Consider the following 18,794-nt stretch of genomic DNA (forward strand, 5'->3'; position numbering starts at 1 on the left):
CAGCTCTGAAACTGGGGTACCATTGGCGCATTTGAGGATTTCTGAGGGAATACCATCTTTCCCTGGGGCTTTTCCAGAAGGGAGTGCTTTTAGAGTGTCACTGAGTTCCTCCAAGGTGGGCTCAGCATCAAGTTCAGTCATGGTGGGCAGAGGCTCGATGGCATTTAGGGCTCTCTCTGTAACTACGGTCTCTCTGGCATACAACTGTGAGTAGTGTTCCACCCAGCGTTCCATCTGCTTGGTTCTGTCCTTCAAGACCTCGCCTGTGGCCGACTTAACTGGGGCAGTCTTTCTTTGTGATGGACCGATGGCCTGCTTGATCCCATCATACATTCCTCACGTTACCAGTGTCCGCAGCCTGCTGAATCTTGGAGCAGAGTTGGAGCCAATAATTGTTGGCACACCGCTGAGCAACCTGCTGCTCTTGACTCCAAGCAGACCAGAGCATCTGCAGGTTCACCTCACTGGGAGAGGACCTGTATGCAGCCAGTGCCTGTCTCCTCTTCTCAGTCGGGGCGTCAGCACTTCAGTGTGGGCTTCAAACCAACCAGCAGACTTGACTGTCTTCTTCCCAAAGGTCGATATCGCAGTATTATAGATTGCGATAGTTGTTCCCATCTCTTGCTGACATCAGTGTCGTCTGGGCGGGGCAAGGCCTCTTCAAGTGCTTGGACAAACTCGCATACTTTTGAAGGGTCACGAGTCTTGCCAGTGTCAATGCGCAGCCTCCCTTCCTTTTTGGAGCGAAAGAATCTTCGCAGCTGGATGTGCACCTTACTACACACGAGCAAATGGTCAGTGTCACAGTCTGTGCTGTGGTAGCTACGTGTCACCCTGACATTACCTAAACAGCTGCGTTTGGTGAGGACGAGGTCATACTGGTGCCAACGTTTCGATCTTGGGTGTTGCCACGAAACTTTGTGCTGGGGTTTGACGTTGAAGAAGGTATTGGTTACACAGAGGTCATGTTGGGAGCAGATTTCAAGGAGGCGCTGTCTGTTTTCATTCATCCTCCCTGTTCCAAACTGTCCCAGATGGGATGGCCAGCTGTGGTGGTCGCTGCCAACTCTGGCGTTAAAGTCACCAACGATGAATAGCGGCTTATGGCAAGGTACCTCACTGATGGCAATGCTGAGGTCATCATAGAACTTGTCCTTAACTTCCTGTCCAGACGTTAAAGTAGGCGCATAGACACTGAAGATGTTGACCATGCCCACTGGTGTTTGAAGCTGGATTTTCAGCACTCTCTCAATTCCCACATTTGGTGGTATGACTGAGCCAACTAGGCTGTTTCTGATTGCAAAGCCAACACCATGTTCCCTGGTCTCTTCTGGAGGCTTCCCATACCAGAAAAAGGAAAAGTCCTTCTCCCTGAGCCATCCAGAGGACGATAGCCTTGTTTCCTGGACGGCCACAATGTCCATCCACAGTCTTCTCAGCTCATTATTAATGACTGCTGTCTTCCAGGGGTTACTAATGCTCTGTAGGTCTTATAAGGCCCGGAGTCATGGTCCTTACATTCCATGTGCCCAGCCTGAAAGCTAGATTATTTTGTTGCTTGTTTGTTTTGTCTGGTGTAAGGTTAACAATCCACCTGTCGGTGATTCCCTAAGCCCCACACACCCAGTGGAGCAAGTGGACTATGGTGAGGCAGCACCTACTTGGCTGGGGGCTGCCCAGCTTGAAGCGGGCGATAGCTGCCCAAGGAGATCCAAAGACCTCTCCCACCGTTGGAAGCAACCCCTGGCGCCTCACTTTATGCCAGTTGAGTGCAGTGGCTTAATACCGGTAACTGCTGCTTCCCATGTTGTGTCACCGCACAGAAAGCGATGCCGAAGTGTCCTCTCCGGGTGCTGGCCTGGGCAAGTAAGTTTGAAGAACCAGCTGATGCCCAGCAGCAGGTTCCCCCTCTCCATGCCACTGATGTAATCCAAGGGAACGGCGAAAGCCAGTACAGCTTGGCACCAATGTCATCGCAGGAGCTTCCAGCGTGAGATTGAGCACAACCTCAAACTGCCTTAGGGGGCTCCATTTCTGGATTTTTCCACGGCGTTTACTCCTGAAGCCTTTCCCATGACTAGGTATCGCCGCAAGGCAGCAGAGGTTTTAAATCAGAGTTTCCTTCTCCAAGGTGGGCGGCCTTCCCAGTCTGACAAGCCCCATCTGCCCAAAGCAGCTGGTTTTAAGGCACCAGTCACCCACATTCGCCCCTTCTCCTGTCAGTGCAAACAGTTTCACCGGGTTTAGAAAATAAGCCACACGTGAAGGCCAGAAGCTGGACTTCGGTTGTCAGAGGCTGTTGGAGATGTGCACCATGGGAGCATTTTATAGATAGTGGGAGCTTATCCCTGCTACCACCCCCGGCTATGACAACCCTTGAAACCTTGTCCTGGTGTAGCAAAGCAATTACATTATCTCTCAGAAGGCAAAGTAGGCCTGCTGAGGCAGTTTGATTTGCTGGGTCATGCACCCTGTAGGCAGGGAACTGCATCACAGAACTACCCTGTTCATTAGGAGGAAGAAAGAGAGGGGTTTGGACATAGAAGCACAGCTGGGGGAAGACATTAGGTAAATGCTATTGCTGCACCATGGAAGGGGAACACAGTAGCAATTGCCCTGAGCTGGGGTGGCAATATCCAGCAACGCCCTGGGCATGTGCGACACAAGCAGCCGTGAAAGCTAGCAAAATCTCAAGCAATAGAAGGAAGTCCCGCAGGAGGGGAGAACAGTAGCCAGGCTGCAACCAGCGGTAACAGAAGAGTGTGTGCTGAATAAATGCCCTTCCCAGAGCTGCACAGTCACAGACCCCTTGCATAAAACCCCTGCACCTGCCCCTCGCCTGCATCACACCCGCCCCCCCCAGGCTGCGAAAACGGCGGAGCCTGGTGCGTCCGTCGCCGCTGCGACAAAGCACAACACGCCCGCGGTCCAGCTCACCCCGTTCACAACAAGCCAAGCCGCGAAGCCCCGGCCACGCACTGCAGCCTGGGCCTGCCACGCGCCCCACCCGCCCCTGTCGGTGGCCAATGAAAAGCAGCGGCGAGCCGCAGTCTATAAGGCGCCACAGGACTTCTTGTTTTTGAAGCCGCGTTTCAGTGGTTGGGGTAGGGAGCCGTATCCTCCGGGCCATCGGCCGCCTCGCGCAGGCGCAGAAGGACCACCCGGCGGACGCCTCGGGGAAGGAAGGGTTAACGCTCTCGGTTGGGGCGGGATTTGCCGGCTCGCGCATGCGCCCTGGCTCCGTGTAGGCCGCGGCTGGGCAGGTAACGGCAGGGATGCGGTAGCGGCTTGGGTGAGGTAAAGCGGGGCTGGATCGGCCAGTTTTCGGTAGCGACAGGAGGCTGCGCTGCGTCGGGGCTGGCTACGGGCGCTCGGCCTGTGGCGGGTCGGTTCCGGCTCAGGTCGGGGCGGGCGGGTCGGTTCCGCGGCGCCGCCTCAGCCGTCAGCGGGGTGGAGAGCGGCGATGTCCCTCCGCTGGGACCGGTGCTGCCAGGGTGGCGGCCGGGCGGGCTCCGGGGTGCGCGCGGGGCCGCCGGCCGGAGTCCTGGGCCAGCGCAGCGGGGGGTGGGGCCCCGGCGGGGTCCGGGGGCTGTTGTCCTGTGCCCGGGGCTGGCTCCGGGCCTGCCCTCCGCGGGCGTTTCCCTCACGCGGCGCCCCCCTGGGGTCCGCCCGCAGACGCTGAAGCGCGGCACGGCTGTGGGCACGTTACAGTCCCCCTTAGTACGGGCGCTGTGCTAGTCACTGCCTCGCTAGCAGGCGCGTAATTCGGCACCCCGGTCCTGTGCCACTGAAAGGACGCGTCCCCTCGCTCCCTGCCAGTCCCCTCGTGGCCGTGTCGGGAGTAATGGTGATGGATCTAGCCCTGGACTCCATCAGGCTACAGCAGCTTCTCAAGAATAAGTGTGGAAGTAAGAGGACCCTGCTTCCTCTTTAAATCCAAGTGCTTCCTGCAGATCCCATGATCCAGTGCTTCCTGCACCAGCGTTATGTCTTTTAAGTTACTCTTATCTAAAAACAAAAAAGCAGTCACGGTAGCACTTTTAAAGACTAATATAATTTATTAGGTGATGAATTTTCATGGGACAGACCCACTTCAGCTCATAGCCTTACCGGAACAGACTCAATATATAAAGCACAGAGGTTCAAAAATTGTTGTCATGGTTGACAAATCTGATAACAATTTTTCAGATTTGTCAACGTGGATAACAATTTTTGGATCTCTGTGCTTTATATATTGAGTCTGTTCTGCTCAGGCTGTGATCTGAAAAAGTGGGTCTGTCCCATGACAATTCATTACCTAATAAATTATTTTTGTTAGTCTTTAAAGTGGTACATAACTGCTTTTTTTTTTGTTTTAATAGAATACAGACTAACATGGCTATCTCTCTGTCACTTATCTAAAAACACTGTGTAGTAGGTTGTAAGGTGCATTGCTTGTGCAACTAGCACCGGTAATGTGTTTTCATACAGGCTCATAATACTGTGACGATGTGAAGGCAACTGTTTATTAAACTAATTATAATATTTTGTAAGGTTTTTTTTCCATGTGATATTAACCATGTTTGGCTGGTTTTAGTGCAGAAAGCATCTCCTAAATAGGACAATAACTGGGTTTGCTTTCTGGTTTTACAGTGTGTGAAGCAATTTAACCCAAGCTTGGTTGAGAAATGAACTGCACTATGCCAGTTTTTCATCCAAAGCAAATTACAATGAAAATTCTCACTTGAACTAAACATTGGACAATGTGTAAAAATATGGTGCTAAGACTTGTGTGGGTGCTTAACGTCACAGGTGGTGAGTACCCCGATCAGTTATCAATTGCCCCCGTATGTCAAGTCAAGCACACGCATATGGTTTTCCATTTTCAGCATCTATGCTAAATAGTGTCTTAGAGTCAATCATGCCTGCTTAGTTTTTTAAAAAATTTTTGGAAAATTAATAGTAACGATTTAAACTTTAAATTGCCCAACAATGGCATGAACAAATCAAAGCTTTAGAATCTTTATTAATTTCTGTACTGCGAAGGACATGACAGTCTTTCATTGTCAAGTATCTTTAAGCATAAATTCCAGCAGAGAGAGGGTACTGAAATCAGAAATAGGGGAAGAGTAGCAGGCTGTTGGTCAACAGTTTGAGGACTTGTAAAAGTGTCAACATGTTAACACCAATACTTCATATATCTATCAAATAGGTACTGTACTTAGGATAAAATGGCTGACCCTTGGCAAGAGTGCATGGAATATGCAGTTGCTTTAGCAAGAAAGGCTGGCGAGGTATGTAAACTGTGTTTTTTCTAGAGAAACTTGCATGTCTTTTAGGAGAATTTTACTTTTAGCTTTGCCCAAACGCAAGCATAAATTAGCATTCTAAAGCAGAATGGCAGTGACTTCAAAATAGCGGTGCATCATGTTCTTTGACTGGGCTAATTAAGGGGGGAAAAAATTTTGCAACTCCTCATTCTGGTACTTAGCAATGACTTTGTGGTTTTTCCTCTCCTGGCTGCGCATAGTTTTTGGTTCCTTAAATTTGGTAATAGGCAGCATCTCATTTGTTCCTTGTAGAACTGCTTTTCTGTCTGTACAACGTGCGTGCCTTCAGGTTGCATGTTTGCTGAGTGGTTTTTCCAGACCTATATCTTTTCTCAGGGGAATCGTGCTTCCACTCTGGTGCCTCTCTAGCTGTTGGGCAGACAATTTGCTGCCTCTCATCCTTTCCTTCTCCCTTTCCACCCATCACCACCACCAGTTAGCTGAGGCTCTCTCCCTTGAGAGGCAGCAGCTCCTCCTCCTTCACTTTAGGTGGTTTGCTTCTCTGCCCTGTCTGTGGTCAAACTAGTCAGGAGAGCAAGAAAAATTGTCAGCAGCTCTCTGGGGACCCTACAGATAGGGTGGATGTTCAGGTCTCCACTTCCTGCCTCAGCTTCTATGCAGTAGCTTCTTAATTATGCATACAGATCAAGTTGAGGCATATTCAGAATCAGAGTAAATACTGAAGTCCTTTCAGCTGTCTCAGTAAAGACTCTGTTTAACAAAGGTTCACCTCATTTCATTTATAGTCCCCACTAAGATTTTCTTGGCTCTGAGGCAGAGATTCAGTCACATGTACGTCGACTGGCCTGGAAATAACTTACCAAGTCCTAGCATTTAATGTTCATCTCAACTTTATAGAATTTTGTTAGTGTTAAAATACTGTGAGACTGAGAAATTTTAAAACTGGTTCCAACAAAATGGAGTTGACCCGTGTTCCGTTCTTAAATGAGATTCCTTGAAGTACATAAAGTTAAGCACGTGTACATTTTTGTTGAATCAGATTATAACAATCAGAAAAAGAATTACCATGACTTGCACTTCCCTGGAAGCTAGTATAACTATTATTTTCCTGAAGTTTTTTTTAATAAACGCTTATATTTTTATAGGTAGTCCGGGAAGCATTGAAGGAAGAAATATCCATTATGGTTAAAAGCTCGCCAGCAGACCTAGTGACAGTCACTGACCAAAAAGTGGAAAAAATGATTATATCTTCTGTAAAGGAAAAATATCCTTCTCACAGGTACAGCTTCTACTGATATTTTAATTACTCTTGATGGGAAAAGAGGAAATGGTGGCCGATGGAACAAAGTATGGAGACCCTCTGTTTTTATTCAGTGAAATTTAATATGAGATTATCAAGAAGTTAATGAAAAACTCTGTAACATTGGATGTTAAATATTTAAGTGGCACATACTGTAAATTCTGTCAAAATACTTCTAATTTGCTACTTGTAACTCGTAGTACGTGATCATAGTACACTTTGGGCACAGGAAAAGGTCTTCTGATCCTACATGACCAGGTGTTGTACATATTCTCATCAGAGTTTTTCATTTTATCCCTCAGCATTCCCAGTTTTTAAAGTTTCTTGAATTATTTTATATATATTTTTAATTGATGTTTCTCCTCTAAGGCAGGCCCCCAACTGAGTTATTGTTAATGTTTAGTACAGTTTGTATAAAACAATTTTGCCTGAATTTCCTGTTTTTTTTCATAGTTTCTTATATCCTGATATGGTACTGTGACCTCTTGATATTGGAAAAATGGTAAACCAGACAACTATAATAGTCTAATGAGACAAACTTCAGTGGTATGTCCAAAAGAAGGCTAAATTTTGTAAACTAATAATAAAGGACAGAAACATTATTATTGTCTCTACCATTGTGCCTCTTTAGCTCTAGTACCACAAATATCACTTCTCAACAGGTAGCCCATCATTGCTAGCTTCCTCAGATGCCAATTGCAGTTCAGCTGTTTTCAGCTATATTTCACATTAATTGCTACTTAATTTTCAGGTTCCATCTGTTCTTTTCTAAGAATGATAAACATTACCCTCTGCCAAATCACCGTATTGTAAATTCCATTCTCTTAGATTATTCACATTTTAAATATTTTGGCTACTTTTAGTTTCATTGGAGAAGAATCAGTTGCAGCTGGAGAATGCAGTACTTTGACCGATAATCCAACGTGGATTATTGACCCTATTGATGGAACTACGAATTTCGTGCACAGGTACATTTGTTTCCTTTGTCCATGACTTCTACTGAAATAGGGTAACCGTTAGACGAGAATTCATGTTTTACACGCACCCACCCACCTCGGAACCATTCAAGTAATTGTGTGTGTTGTTTGCCGTTGAGCTGCAATGAACGCATTATAGATTTTGCATTATTTGCTTGTATTTGATTAGAAACAGCCTAGGTAAACATTAATACAGTATCCCTTCTGTCGGTGCTATAATGCTCTCAGATTGCCAGCTGTAACTTACAGTTGCTATGTCTTGAAAGACTAGTGTTATGTAAATATAATTGTAATAGAACTAAAAAAAAAAGACTCATTTTGCTGTGAATACCAACCTGAAAGTTCAAAAGCAAAAGATGCAGTATTAACAAGCAAACCCTTTGTCATTATACCTGGCATCACTCTGCCTGTTTAGTGGCAAAAGGTAATAACTGAAATTCCAGAAGAACACTATTGGTAGAGTATATCCTCCATATTTTCTCTGTTATAACCCAGTGAAGTACAACTAGAATTTTAAAACTGGATGGAAGCGTAATAGCCACTAAAATTAATAAAATATTTTGTTTTTTGAAGGTTTCCATTTGTGGCAGTTTCAATTGGCTTTGTAGTCAACAAAAAGGTATATTTGTTTTTTCACTTAGTATCCAACAGAGAAATAAAATTAAATGCTGAACATATTAACCAAAGCTCTCCTTATGTCAAACTGTCATTTCCACACTCATGGAAAATAAACTTTTCTCCTTTGCAGATTGAATTTGGAGTTGTGTATAGTTGTGTGGAAGACAAAATGTACACTGGCAGGAAAGGAAAAGGTGCATTTTGCAATGGTCAGAAGCTTCATGTATCAGGACAAGAAGGTGAATTGTACTGAGAAGCTTACTTTAGGAAATTGTTACATCATCTTTTAAAAAATATGGTTATCAGAAAGCATTGATGTATAATGTTGCCGTTGCTCTTAGTTATTCCATCTGTCCATCTCATCTTAGCCAGGACTGACCTTTTTGCTTGAGAGAGTCCCTGCTTAAAAAAAGAGGTTAATTGTCACACATGTTGCAAAGGAGAGACCTGAATTTTAAAGAGACATTTCCTTAAGTAGCAGGGGCTGTCTTTTTACAGAGCTGGCTGCAGGAGGCAGGTAGGCTCTTTAACCAGATTGTTTAAACAAGCTATCAGAGAGGTAGCTGTGTTAGTCTGTATCTTCAAAAACAATGAGAAGTCCTGTGGCACCTTACAGACTAACATATTTTGGAGCATAAGCTTTCATGGGCAAAGACCCGGCCTCATGCATCTGATGAAGCAGGTCTTTGCCCACGGAAGCCTATGCTCCAAAATATGTCTTAGTCTGTAAGGTGCCACAGGACTTCTTACTTTTTTTAAACAAACTGTTAGCAGCAGCCCCTGGGGTAGTCGGGCATGGGGAGTGGAGGAGGGGCAAAGCCAGGCTGTCTGGCTGCTGTGTGCTCAGCCTTCTCTCTTTCTCAGGCAGTCTGAGCAATGTCTCAAATAGTTATCTCCCTTACCCCTCCCCCCGCCACACACACTGAGGGCAGGTAGTAGGATTGGGATGGGAAGGGCAGGCCCCTATGGCAGGGAAGAGGAGTGAGGGCAACCACGTGGGAAAGTGGGGACAGCTGCTAGGGGGTTGCACTTAGCTTGGTAGCCCACAGACAGCGAAAACAGGCAAGTCTCTGGAGTAGAGGGCAGCTGGGCCTAGGCTGGGGCTAGTTGGGGTATCATGGATTTGGAGGAGTCCCATGAAGAATCGGGTACAGGACTCAGAAGGGAGCAAAGACAGGAAGAAGAGGACAAGGAAGGTGAATCACGTAGGTGGGCTGAATTAGGACTTCTGGAGGCCAGGGCTGTTGGATTTTTTGGGGCCCCCTAAGATGAGCACAAAAATCATGGGTTGAGAATATGGGAGGGGGTCCTCCAGGCTGGGTGTGAGATGGGTGAGGCACTCCGTCTAGGAGGGCAAGCTCTGAATTAGAGCCTGGAATAAAGGGTTTGGGGTGCAGCAGGAGGGAGCTCCAGGCTGGGGTCTAAGGGTTTGGAGTGTGCTCAGCCTGGTCCACTAACCAATGGGGGCAAAAGGGTAAGTGCTCGGTACCCCTGACAGTTTAAAAGGGCTTGGAAGCCCACGCTTTTAAATTGCTCAGGAAGGTGTGGCAGCTGGAACCTCCCTTTGGGAAGGCAACCCTCTTTCCATTCTTTCTGCTTGTTCCTCAAGGACAAGAGCTACAGCCCCACTCCCTCCAGTGGAAATAAGTGAGGTAATGGGAAAATAGGGTCGGGGTAGGAAGTTTGGCTGCTTCACTTTGCATAGGTGTTAATGGTTTAGAAGAGAGAATTATTTTACAATAGAGTTCTTTGAGGTTTGTAGATATCTGAAACTGATCGATAATTATTTTTAAAAATATCCTGTTACTTTACTATTTGGTGCGTGGTAAATTAAAAGCTGGAAGAGCTTTACCATCGATCCTGTTTATTTGACTTTTCAGTTCGAGTTGATTTTCCAGATCGGTAACTTCCATCAAGCATCTTTTAGCGTTTGCTTGGGGAAGGGTATTTGAGTCATTGGGCTGCAGCCCTTATCTTAATCTGGCCTTGCCCTGGGGAATGAGGGAGATTGCTAGGCCTGGTCTAGAGAGTGTGGGAAGCATCTGAGAGAGGTAGCTTTGTTAGTCTGTATCTTCACAAAACACAAACAGCCGTCCTGTAGCACCTTAAAGACTAACAATAGTATGTATTAGATTATGAGCTTTTGTGGGGCAGACCCATTTCTTGGCAGGGGTGGCTCAAAGGCACCAACTAGGAAACAAACAGGAAGGAAGCATGTGGCCTGGGCATAGGTGGAGTGGAGAGGGGCAGCTTTGCCTAGTGGTTAGATGGGTGATCAAGTCACTGTTGGGAAGAGAGAAACCCATGATGAGGGATTTTAGTGGGAGACGGTGGGAAGCAGCATCGGGGCGAGGGGTGAGGATTTCCAAGACTTTCGGTGCTGTACTTCTCAGTGGGTGGGGCTTATAAATGAGAAGCTCTGGAAATCCTATTTACAGTGTGGGATATGAGAGTACAGATCTGTTTGTATACAGACTGGTGGCAGGCTGGAAGGGTTGGGCATTGGGTTTAGTATAGTGTGTATGGCTATTAGAAAGTATGCTGTGCTGTATTGAATACAATGAGGTATTGAAAGGTATCAGGTATGGAATAATATGTTGTTTCACTTTGAAATTTAAGAGTTTGTCTGTTATAAATCCACTGACTCCAGTAAAATTAAATGGAAAAATGCAAAAGTATCAAATGGTGTACATTGTTCCAGAACCCAGTCCCAGGGCTCCTCCCCACTTCCAGCCTCCTATCTTGAATCCTGCCCTCCTGCACGCATACCCAGCCCTGATTTCCAGTTGTTCACTCACATACCCCAGCCTCCTGCATCCCTCTCTCACACTACAGCCCACACTGTGAAGAACAGCAAAATTAGGACAAGGCAGACACTTTTATAGAGCAATAACCACTCAATTGTAGGTATGTATTTTTAATTTTTACCTATTTTCATTATAATAATGCAGTATAACTTTTAAATGGGTGCTCAGTCAACTTAATGTTATTTTGAAAGTTTGTGCTGCATAGTTCTCATGGATTCTTATTGAACTCTCTTAATTCCAAGCAATTTAGCAGGTGTCTTGTTTTTCACATAGAGAAGTATGGTCATCCTAGCTATTCCCATGTGCATCTTTGCACAAATGTATACTTATTTCACCCATAAAGTGTGTGTACTTTGAGGAAGGATCCTATGTTTGATTTTTTTGATGCATGTAAGATGCTTGTGAATGTGACAAAATAAAAATAAATTTTGGGATTTATCGCCTGTGTTTGTAAAACTAGTCTGTTTTAAAGACAGTGATAAATCTACTAAAAGTAAATCTTATTTCAGCCCTGAACCTGTAAAGGCTTTGAATGTAGACCTAACTTCAGTTGTCCCACTGTTCATCTATTTTTTCAACCTACATGTAGTTAAATCTATGTTTAAATACTTCGTTGCATTAAGACCTTAAAGATTTGAATACGAGTAAAGCTAGTGAACACATGCCCAAAGCAAGACTGGACAGTGCTTTTGTGCAAAGTTTTTCTTCCTTGGAGTAGCCAGCTAAAAGTACTGTAAACCCTCCATTTAATGAACTAATGGGGGAGATGGGTGTCTGTTACAGTCGAAAGTCCATTGGGGGGTTTACTGCCCACCCACCTATGCAGGCTTCCCCAACCTCAGTCTCCACCTCCGCTAAATCCCCCACCATCCCAAAAAAATGCCCGCAACTCACGAAAGGAGCCATCACTGCTGGAAGAGCCATCAGAGTCTGCTGTGGCTGGAGCTGCCAACCTCACCAGCACGCAGATGGAACTTTCCTGATGGCTCTCAGCTGGGGGGATCCCAGCATGCGCTCTTCCCACCAGGGGTCAGGTGTGTATGTGAGTGCTGTCTGCCTGCATACGTGTCCCACTCCTGGTGTGAGGAGCATGTGGTGGCTCCAGCAGCAGTCCAGGCTGCCATGGAGGGTTCAGCTGTAGCAGACACGATAAGTCCCTTACTTTTTGGCAGGAAGGGGAGTTAGAGGTGGGGCTTTAGGATTTTACTGAGCCCGATTAAGTGGGCTTTGGGAACAACAGGGAGGAGGTGGGGGCACTGGCAGATGTCCATTGTTCCTGAAGTCTGCCAAATTGGGGTCCGTAAAATCGAGGGTTTACTGTAGTTACATTTGTGCTATATTGAATATAAAGTGAACATGTTTGATGAATCATTGTTACAATGAGAAATCAGTGAAAGTGCATGATATATGCAAATGTTTACTGTCTATATGTAAGTCAAACAGTTGGGGGGAAAAAGTCACATTTTTCTCTTCCCAGATATTACAAAATCACTTTTGGTAACGGAAATGGGATCGAACCGTGAACCAGAGACTTTAAAAATAATTCTTTCTAACCTGGAAAGGCTTCTCAGCATTCCTGTTCATGGGTAAGGTATTTTTTTAATTACACTTAGTCCTCTAAGTTTGCACCAAACAACGTGATTTTCATGAAGGAAACTGTCAAATGCAGCTTCCTCTGCTGTATTTTTTAATCAGATGATAGTTTGATTTAAATTACCATGTGTCTTTTACTAAGAACCTGTACGTAAGAGACAAGGTTACAGAACATTGATATTTATCATGATAAGAGAGAAAGGTGAGTGCACTTTGACTTCTGTATTTTGGGTGGGGAGGCTGATCCCTCCAGTCAGGCTAATGGGATCACTATATTCATAATGATCTCATGCAAGTCACTTAAAAGACACCTACAGTAAGTAATTTTCGCACACACACCCATTCTGTCGTATGTACCTATTTGTCCGTTTTCATTTCAATTTTTTTCAGTTTTATAATCATTGTGCCAGTTCCTTTTCAGCACTATTTCCAGTACAGCACTATCTCAATATCTGAAGAAGTGGATCTGCCCTGAAAGCTCATCACCTAATAAATTATTTTGTTAGTCTTTAAGGTGCTGCTTTTTTGTTTTGTGAAATGAATAGTTAGACTGCCTTTGCTCAAAGCACAATAGTATTGTTGGTTCAGTTTGAATTTGAAAGCTGTCGGCTACGTGCCCTTAGAAAATCATCACAGGTGATTATGGGTCCTATGGCACCTTATAGACTAACAGAAGTGTATGAGCATAAGCTTTCATGGGCAAAGACCCACTTCATCAGATGCAGGTAGTGGAAATTTGCAGAGGCAGGTATAAATAGGCAGGCCAGAGCAAGGCTGGAGATAACGAGGTTAGCTCAGTCAGGGAAGGTGAGGCCTACTACCAGCAGTTGATCTGGAGGTGTGAACACCAAGAGAGGAGAAACTGCTTTTATATTTAGCTAGCCGTTCACAATCTTTGTTTAATCCTGAGCTCAGGGTGTCAAATTTGTAGATGAAATGCAGCTCAGCAGTTTCTCTTTGGAGTCTGGTTTTAAAATTTTTTTGCTGTAGGATAGCTACTTCTAAATCTGTTACTGTGTGTCCTGGGAGATTGAAGTGCTCTCCTACAGGCTTTTGTACATTGCCATTTCTGATATCCAACTTGCGTGCATTTATTCTTTTCTGTAGGGACTGTCCAGTTTGTCCAATGTATATAGCAGAGGGGCACTGCTGGCACATGATGGCATATATTACATTGGTAGATGTGCAGCTGAATGAACCTGTGATGGTGTGACTGACCTGGTTAGGTCCTGTGATGGTGTTGCTGATGTAGATATGTGGGCAGAGCTGGCACTGAGGTTTGTTGCATGGGTAGGTTCCTGAGTTAGAGTTGCTGTGGTGTGGTCTATAGTTGCTGGTGAGAATTTGCTTCAGGTTGGCAGGTTGTCTGGGGGCAAGGACTGGCCTGCCTCCCAAGGCCTGTGAAAGTTGGGGTCATTGTCCAGGATGGGTTGTAAATCACTACCCCTCTGATACTTCACAGGTGATTATAGTGGCTCTTGCTGTAACCTGCGCACTGCCATGTTTTACATAACAATTCAGTCTAGCTTTTGATAACTGTCTGACGTAGGAAATTATGTCATGTCTGACAAGTTCATTAATAGATAATCATGTAATTTGTTCTAGGGCAATATTGCTGATGAGAGTAATATGAATACGAAACAAAAGAATATTGAAAATATCCTCTTCAGAGTTGATTTATACTGTGTAGTTATTTGGGGTTTTTTTGTGAGACTCACGTTTAAGTTTTTGCAACAGTCAAGAAAACTTTGATTCAGTTGTGAAATGAAAAGTTAAGTAACTTTTCCAAGTTGGATAACAAGTTAAATTATTAGCATTCTCACAGCAGAGTGAGAATTTGTATGCATTATTCAAAAGTGGTTATTTTTATCTTGAATTATTTTAGCCCACCTGATGCTTTCACCTTTGCAAATGATTTCTCTTGAATTCACTGTATTACTTTCTCTCATCCACTGAAATCAGGGACTGAATACATGCATGCACATTTATTTACAATTAGAGTAAAACCTAAGCAGAAGACAAAACAATGGATGTAGACTGTCTTAATTCTCACAGCAACATTCCTTCGCATTAGCCTTAGTTCCTTTCTTTGCTTTATTCGCTCAGGCCAGTGTACACTGTATGGTTAGTTTAAACATGTTAACGTTCCTATAAACTATGTTCAGTTAACATATCTGCATCTGTTTCAGGGTTAGAGCTGTTGGTACAGCAGCAGTAAACATGTGCCTTGTGGCAACTGGTGGAGCTGATGCATATTATGAGATGGGCATTCATTGTTGGGATATGGCAGGAGCTGGGATTATCATTACTGAAGCAGGTGGAGTGCTGCTGGATGTATCAGGTAAATGGAGGGAACCTTCAGGAAATAGATTTCCCCTCCCCCCCGTGAATATTTTCATTGTCCGAGCTATGAAAAATATTGGAGTTTGTGGATGCTGTCCTGCCCTTTTTTTATTCACCACATAGCAAACCAAAATGAAAACCCCTATCGGTAAGACTTTTGGCCTTCCTGTCATCTGGATGGTTCTTTATTAAACTGGTGTTTATGTCAAATTAATGCATAGGAATTATTGTCACTTGTTTTATCCTTTAGTTTATTTAGTAGAAGTTCTTGCTCACTAGCATTGTCACTTTCAGTAATATCCTTTCCTGATAGGATATTCAAGTAAGTAGTATAAATTCTGCTCCCAGGTCTGAATGTTAGGTAACAGCTAAATTCAATGAGATTTTTGCATGCTTATCTGGGACAGAATTTCATCTGAAATAATTACACTGACTAAATTCTTACACCAGTATAAAAAAAATAACTTTTTAATTCTGCCAAAGTGAAATGGTGCTTGTACGTTCAATGACAGCAGATACCTAAACTTGGAAAGCTTTTATTGAGTGATGGCAATAGCAGACTTCAAAGAAAGTGCAGGATGTCTAGATCAATACTAAGGGATAGTAGAGCTCCCGCCCACCTCCATGACCATGATGGGTCCCCATTTCTAATGGCCATTCCCTGTGCAGTTTAAGGGTCAAGTTCTACTTTTGCCTCAATAGTAGGGTCAGATTAGGTACATTCAGTATTTACATCAGCTGAAGCAGACCCCGGGATACATTTCTTCAGCCACTCCTTAGGTTGTGGGGAGGATGCCTTCTTAATCTCCTTCAGCACACAGCTCTGGTACTTTGCTGGGCTGAAGACTCCCCTGAATATGATGGAGATGAGGTCATGGTATGTCTCTCTTCCCTGATTCATTTCTTGCCAAATCCTTTACTGTTCCTTCAAAGTAAAGGTCAAATATGTGGTTTCAAAGCTATGTGTTAAATGTCTACCATTTCCCTTGTGCAACCATTAATGTAACACATTTCTAGTATTTTTAGGGGGTGCTCACTATAAGCTAGGTAGAGTTAGGGCCCTATCCCTTTGGCAGCAGGTTTGGGTAGCATGAAGAATTTAATTGCTTTATGTATGAATAAGTCACTAGATTGTGTTTTACATTGTTAGTGTTGAGAATTTGAATTTACACACTGTAATATACTGCTATTTTTTTAGATTTTAATTTGTTAGACTTTCTGCTAGACTAAGTATTGCATTAAGATCAACTGTCAAAATGCTTATTTTTGTCGAGATTCAACCTCTAAGACTGCAAACCAGTTATGCTGTTGACTTTGTTTTTAGGAGGACCATTTGATTTGATGTCACGAAGAATAATTGCTGCAAGTAGTCAAGCCCTAGGAGAGAGAATAGCCAAAGAGCTTCAGATAATCCCCCTGCAAAGAGACGATGCAACAAATTGAATGCACTTAGATGTACTAATACTAGGTTTGCCAACAGTTGTCATGTACTGTGTGAACTGAGAAAATAACTTTTCATGTAAGGTCATATGCTGTGCTTACATAGTTAATAAAATACCTCTACTGAATGTGTCTTACTACAAATTGACTTCTAACTAGGGTTTCAAAATCAGATTCATTTGCCACTGTTATAGAACTTGTTCTAATGAAGTTTGCAGTCTGTATAAAAGAAAATTTAGTTTTGCTGTAACCTTATTTTCTATGTAGCTTTAGAGCTGCTTAAAGGAGTACAAGGAAAAAAAGACCAGTGTTATAAAAGGAATATTTAAAATTTATATAGTACACTGGAAGATAAAAGATCAATCAATGCTCATGTGGCAAAGAGAAAATTACTGTGTAGTGTGCTTCAGATTGTTGCTCTTGGTTCCAATTTTATCATGGTATTCCCCCAGTGTGTGATCAGGATTGGTTGTTGCTTATAAGGTTTTCATATAAAGCCTTTAAATTCTTACAGTACAATCAATTTGTCCAAAAGCTTTCCCTGGTGAGGGAAATGTACAGGTAGATCACATAATCCCAGACTTCGCAATGGAAACTGTCACATTTTGGTTCTAGTGCACTTCAGGGAATGTGTTATCACTGTGGAAAAGTGACTCAATAAGAGAAATACCTGGAGCAAATGTATTTATTTTTTAGATTTAAGTGCCCATTACATCCATAAAAATAATTGACCACTGTTCCTAAAAACACAGGATGTTATGTGCAAGAAGGGAGCTCAGTACGCACCTCCTGTCATGCCTCTGACAAATGAATTAGGCTTTTGTTGATAGTTTACAAAAAAACAAAACAAAACATACATTAGCTGTATGGGTCCATGAGTTTCAGTTGACGCTCTTTTTGCGTATTCTCTACTTTGGTTGTATGTAGCTCTCATTAACTGTTTGAGATATACTCCTACATTTCCATGGGAGACTCTACCTCAAAGTCTATATTTGAAATCCAAATGATCCTTCTTAATTTGGAGAGCAAACCCAACCAACCATTTTAGTTAAAATTAAGTCATTAGTCCAGATTTTCATCTTTATTATTATTTAATAGTTATGACAGTAATGATGGGTTAGGATCAGGGCCGTTTTGCTACATACTGTGTAAGCATTTGCGAGAGCACAGATCCAGCCCTAAAGCTTACAGTTAAAGACATTCATGTTTAAAATCTTAATGGTTATTTTTCTCATTTCAAAGTGTTAGGGTTAGTTTTTTGCAGATTATATCTTAGAATTCTATTGATATTGATCCATTGAACAGTTACTGTACATCTTAGAGTAAAATTTAGTCTGTTTAGGAGCTGCTTAATAACTAGGATCAAAATTTTTAGAAGTTTCTCCGTGCATTGTGGGTATCTAAGAGAAATTTATCGCTTTTGAAAATGTGTGTTCTTTATTTATTTTTTTAGCATGGAAGAAGGTGTTTTGTATCTTAAAATACAAACACTAGCTTTTTTTTTTTTTTTGAGGTGGGGGTGTGGATGAAATTCCTTGGCTCTTGTACCAGTTATGTTTTGCTAGCTTTATAAATATGTTAAAGAACTCATTAGAGTTCAATTTCTTGGGGGGCCCTGTAGGGTGAAAATCAAAACCTTTTGAACTTCTCCGCAGCTTCATTATTTTTTAAATTTAAGATATAAATGTAACGTCATAACGTATTAGCCAGACCTCCTGACTGTGTGTGAAATTTTGGTTTGAGTGTGGAAATATGAACTCTGCAGAAGTTCTATGTTAAAAAATTGAAATATGTAAAATGCTGCTTGATGTAAGAAGTGTGCAGTGATAAAACAAAAATTATTTCTTTATTAGTGGACCGTCTGAAAAGTTTCCATGAAAATCTGGTTAAATATTTTCATTCTGTCTTTCAGAATGCCAGAGGCATTGAGATTACATCACAGACAAAATAGTTGCTGAAGAATTTTTATATTAAAGCTGTTTAATTTATGTAAAAATAAAGAGTCTAATTAGCAAACTTTGTGTTCTGATGAAACCCTTAAAAATGGTCTGCCAACTTAACAATGACAATTTACAAGAGAGACCACCTGCCTCCTTGCAGCTATCAGATGTATGACTCCAGTCCCTCACTCTTAGTTGGAGGGAATACTCCTCTGATCCCAAAGTCCTAGTTGCAACCACAGTCTGTCAGTTAAGACTGCAGGGCTACCCCTTAATGCAAATACTAACATCTTATTAAGTATCAGAGAGGTAGCCGTCTTAGTCTGTATCTTTGAGAACAACAAGAAGTGCTGTGGCACCTTATAGACTAACAGATATTTTGGAGCGTAAGCTTTCATGGGCAAAGACCCGCTTCATCAGATGCATGAGTCATGCATCTGATGAAGCAGGTCTTTGCCCACGGAAGCTTATGCTCCAAAATATCTTAGTCTATAAGGTGTTACAGG

General features: G+C 43.1%; 1 protein-coding gene across 3 annotated transcripts; it reads left to right on the forward strand.

Annotated features, from left to right (window-relative positions):
• Positions 1-3,231: 3,231 nt before the first annotated feature.
• Positions 3,232-18,358, forward strand: IMPA1 (inositol monophosphatase 1). 3 transcript variants are annotated; one of them, XM_074987026.1, is made up of 9 exons: positions 3,232-3,297; positions 5,192-5,273; positions 6,416-6,549; positions 7,434-7,538; positions 8,121-8,166; positions 8,296-8,404; positions 12,450-12,558; positions 14,755-14,906; positions 16,233-18,358. In XM_074987026.1, the coding sequence occupies exons 2-9, from the start codon at positions 5,211-5,213 to the stop codon at positions 16,349-16,351; spliced, it is 837 nt and encodes a 278-aa protein (XP_074843127.1). In that variant the 5' UTR covers positions 3,232-3,297; positions 5,192-5,210; the 3' UTR covers positions 16,352-18,358. The 3 variants fall into 3 exon arrangements, with proteins under 3 accessions (XP_074843127.1, XP_074843130.1, XP_074843129.1); XM_074987029.1 differs by having other exon boundaries at positions 3,249-3,263; XM_074987028.1 differs by having other exon boundaries at positions 3,271-3,292.
• Positions 18,359-18,794: the final 436 nt, after the last annotated feature.

Source organism: Carettochelys insculpta, chromosome 2 (genome assembly GCF_033958435.1).
Source record: "Carettochelys insculpta isolate YL-2023 chromosome 2, ASM3395843v1, whole genome shotgun sequence".
Lineage (NCBI taxonomy): Eukaryota > Metazoa > Chordata > Testudines > Carettochelyidae > Carettochelys > Carettochelys insculpta.

Bases quoted from the DNA above. Each gene is read 5' to 3' on its own strand.
- IMPA1 (XM_074987026.1), top strand. From the start codon at position 5,211: ATGGCTGACCCTTGGCAAGAGTGCATGGAATATGCAGTTGCTTTAGCA. The intron at 6,550-7,433 runs GTACAGCTTCTA...GGCTACTTTTAG, and splicing joins GAAAAATATCCTTCTCACAG to TTTCATTGGAGAAGAATCAG. The intron at 14,907-16,232 runs GTAAATGGAGGG...CTTTGTTTTTAG, and splicing joins AGTGCTGCTGGATGTATCAG to GAGGACCATTTGATTTGATG.